This window comes from Dipodomys spectabilis, unplaced genomic scaffold (genome assembly GCF_019054845.1).
Source record: "Dipodomys spectabilis isolate Male_0828 unplaced genomic scaffold, ASM1905484v1 ptg000158l, whole genome shotgun sequence".
NCBI classification, from domain to species: Eukaryota; Metazoa; Chordata; class Mammalia; order Rodentia; family Heteromyidae; genus Dipodomys; species Dipodomys spectabilis.
In genome coordinates, this window is record NW_024870835.1 from 2,657,195 (window position 1) to 2,660,660 (window position 3,466).

The 3,466-nt window shown below is 41.5% G+C and overlaps 1 protein-coding gene across 1 annotated transcript; it reads right to left on the minus strand.

The window, feature by feature from the left end:
- Window positions 1-1,378: 1,378 nt before the first annotated feature.
- On the minus strand, window positions 1,379-2,612 carry LOC122118944 (interferon alpha-3-like). Its single transcript, XM_042692908.1, has one exon. It carries the CDS (start codon window positions 2,150-2,152, stop codon window positions 1,379-1,381), a length of 774 nt encoding a protein of 257 aa, XP_042548842.1. The 5' UTR covers window positions 2,153-2,612.
- Window positions 2,613-3,466: the final 854 nt, after the last annotated feature.

The window sequence follows — 3,466 nt, forward strand, 5'->3', positions numbered from 1 at the left end:
GAAACCATGGGATCTGGCAATCAGAGCCCCAATGGCGCCACTGCCATCCACGTTCCCAGAGCAGTGGACAGCTTCAGTCCACACCTTCCCTGCACCCGCTGGTTCCTCTCCCAAGCAAGCTGATTTTCTTAAATTCACGTTCCTTCACATCTCCTTTGGTGTTCTTTTAATGTGAGGCTCTCCCATCTCTGTTTCCCTTGGGCTCTATGGCCTCTTGTTTTAACATTTGAAGAATAGTAAATTTATGTTTCATTTGCTCTCTGCAGACAATTTTCATACTCCCCTTGGAATATCTCAGTGTTCCCATGTTAACTTTGACCAACTCTGATCCTTATACATTGCAAACTCATGTATGAAACTAGATGTGTCCAGATGGGCCACATATCTGCGGAGATTGCAGTCAATTCATACATTTCTGCCTTTCTGAAAGTCCTTCATGCTGCAGGCTGTGACCACTTTCCTGTGGCCATTTCATTAGATTTCCCATCATAGCATGTTAAGAAAGGTTATAGCTTTTAGATTTCCTTCACTAAAAGAAGCAAAGATACAAAAGAACATAAGTGTAGCCTGAAGGCAGCATGCAATCTGGTTTAGAGAACATCAGGTTCAAATTTTTTGTTCTGTGTATTTGATCTCTCCCATGGCATTACACATGCTATGTAAACACAGGTCTTGGAGCACACTCTCTGTGCAGTGTAGGAAGATGCCGACTGACACCAAGATATGGACAAAAATCACGATGGGTAAATGACTTACATCTTTTTCCTTTGTTTTTTTTTGGGTCCGGTCGTGGGGCCTGAACTCTGGACCTGGGCGCTGTCCCTCAGCTCTTCAGCTCAAGGCTAGCGCTCTATCACTTGAGCCATAGCGCCACTTCTGGCTTTTTTCTTCTTGCTTATGTGGTGCTGGGGAATCGAACCCAGGGCCTCAGGCATGCAAGGCAAACACTCTGCCACTGAGCCACCTTCCCAGCCCCCCCATCTTTTTCCTTTTATAAGGCTCACAAGTACTGCAGGTTTCCAGGTGAAAATTAAACACATAAAAAAAGCTTTTTTAGCAAAATTTTAATTTAAAAAGTAAGACATAAAATATAAAACCACAATGTAAAGGTATACAAAATAATATATATGAATATAAAATAATTTAAATCTGGCACATTAAATATTAAATAAATACATAAATAGAGGGATAGATATATGCAAAAGAAGAGAGTCTAGAGAGTTGAACACAAATGAACCAACACTTCTGAAAACGTCTAAGAACTTCACTGAAGTCATGTCAAATGATAGCACAAATGACAGCTTCAGAGAATGGCAGAGTCTGCTGAAGGGAGCTACTGTGTTCCATCAGTGAGGGCCATTTCCATGAGAAGTAGAGCTCATTCCTCACTCTTTATCCTTTCTACCAGGTTTGCAGATGAGGAAAAGTATCTCATGATTTCTGCCCTGACAACCTCCCAGGCACAAGGGCTGAACTTCCTCTCCTGCAGGTAGAGAGAGATCCTGCGGAAGTGTTTCCTCACAGCCAGTGTGGAGTCCTCAAGCACCATGGCAGGCTCCTGCTCTCCCACCTCCTGGCTCAGACAGGCTCTCAGCTCCTGCAGCTGCTCATGGAGGCCAGCGCACAGTTTGTCCACAAGGCTCTTCTCCCAAGGGGCAGGCCAGGTCTTTGTGCTGAAGAGGCTGTAGATCTGCCTGGTCATCTCATGGAGGACAGCGATGGCTTGAGCCTTCTGGACCTGCTCTCCATCCAATGCCTCCTGGGGGAATCCAAAGTCCTTTCTGTCCTTCAGGCAGGAGAAAAGGGAGACTCTCCTCATCTGTCCCAGGAGGAGCAAGGCTCTTCTGTTGCCCAGGCTGTGGGTGGGAGGCAGCTCACAGCCCAGAGAGCAGGTTGCCCTGCAGCTGAGCACCACCAGGGTCACCAGGAAGGCCAAGGGCAAGGGCATTGTGGATGGGCGGATGCTGCTGGACTGGCTGAGGTGCTGATGGGAGCCTCTGCCTCTGGGGAGTGTGAAGACCTTGGTGTGCTCCCTTGGCTTAAGTAGGGATGCTCGAGGTTCCATTTTCTGAATGCCTTCCTCCTTTCTACTTCTCTTTTTGTTTTCATTTATGCTTTCATGTTTCAATTTAGAGCGGCATCTCCCAACCATATTTTTCCTCTGTTGGTTTTCCACCTGGTTCCCTGACAGACTTTTAGTCTAAAATTCAACAGTCATATGTGTTAAGATATTACTATCCTATATACCATTGAATAGTACTTTAAAAGTCATGCAAATTTTAGTTTCTCATTGAATGCACCTTATGTTAAACTATAAAATATTGTAAGGTTAAATGGAAAATTTATCTGAGTGCCAGTCACTCATACTTGACTATGAGACTAGAGGGATCATAGTTTGAGGCCATCTCAAAGAGATGAGAAAAACTCATGACACCCCATCTCAAATTATGAATCCAGGAACAGTAGCAATCATCTCTTATGCCACCTATAAATGGAAACCTAAAATAAGTTGACAAACCAGTGCTCAAGCATACAGGTGAAGCAGCCATCATGAGCCTTTGTCAAGATGGTGCTAGAGGCGTGGCTAAGAAGTAAAGCAACAACTAGCACACACTATAAGACACTGTACTGCTGTTAACCATGAAATAAAGTGCATTTGTACTGTCAATAAAGTACTTTTATATTTATGTTAGTAGAATTGAATTTGGCAATTGTAATTTTTCTTATAATTATATATCATGTGTTTATTTTTATTGTAATATGTATACTTCTAGAAGTACCATATATTCAATTTATAAAGCATAATATAAATAATGCCAGAAAAACATCCACAAATTTTCTCTCAAAGACCTTTGTTTCAAAACTATTAAATCTCTATGAAATATAACACATTAGTAAATTCCTTTGTTACACATGAGGAAATAATTATTCTTTCAGTATCTGGGAGATATTTATCTTAGTCAACATTTTTACTACCTAGAAAGTGATATAATCATGAATGTGTTGAAAAACCTTAGTATAATTAAATAATAAAATACAGCTAACTTGTGCTTGTGCTTCACTCCCACGGCCAAATCTAGCTCTCGAGTTCACATCATAAGAATGCCATTAGAAGTCAATGGAGGCCCCCTATATAGGGGAACCTTCATCAAGCTGTACTGGAGAAAATGACCTGCAGACACAGTCCTCTATTGCTGGAGGATTGTAGCAGGGATCCTGCACACATTATCTGTGTCCTCCATGAATTCAGTGACATGGCTGATCATTGAATACATAAGGAAATCCAACAAAGTTAAGTAAATTCTAAAGAATGAGATTTTATATGAGTTGACTTTAGAAGGTGCCAAACTTGCAATATTTAAGGTGTGCTCACAACATCTAACAAATAACTTTCCGCATGTTGGGGGAATTTTGTACTGAAAGAAAAGGAAAGAAAAGAAAATAGAGCTTTTATTCTCTAGCCATT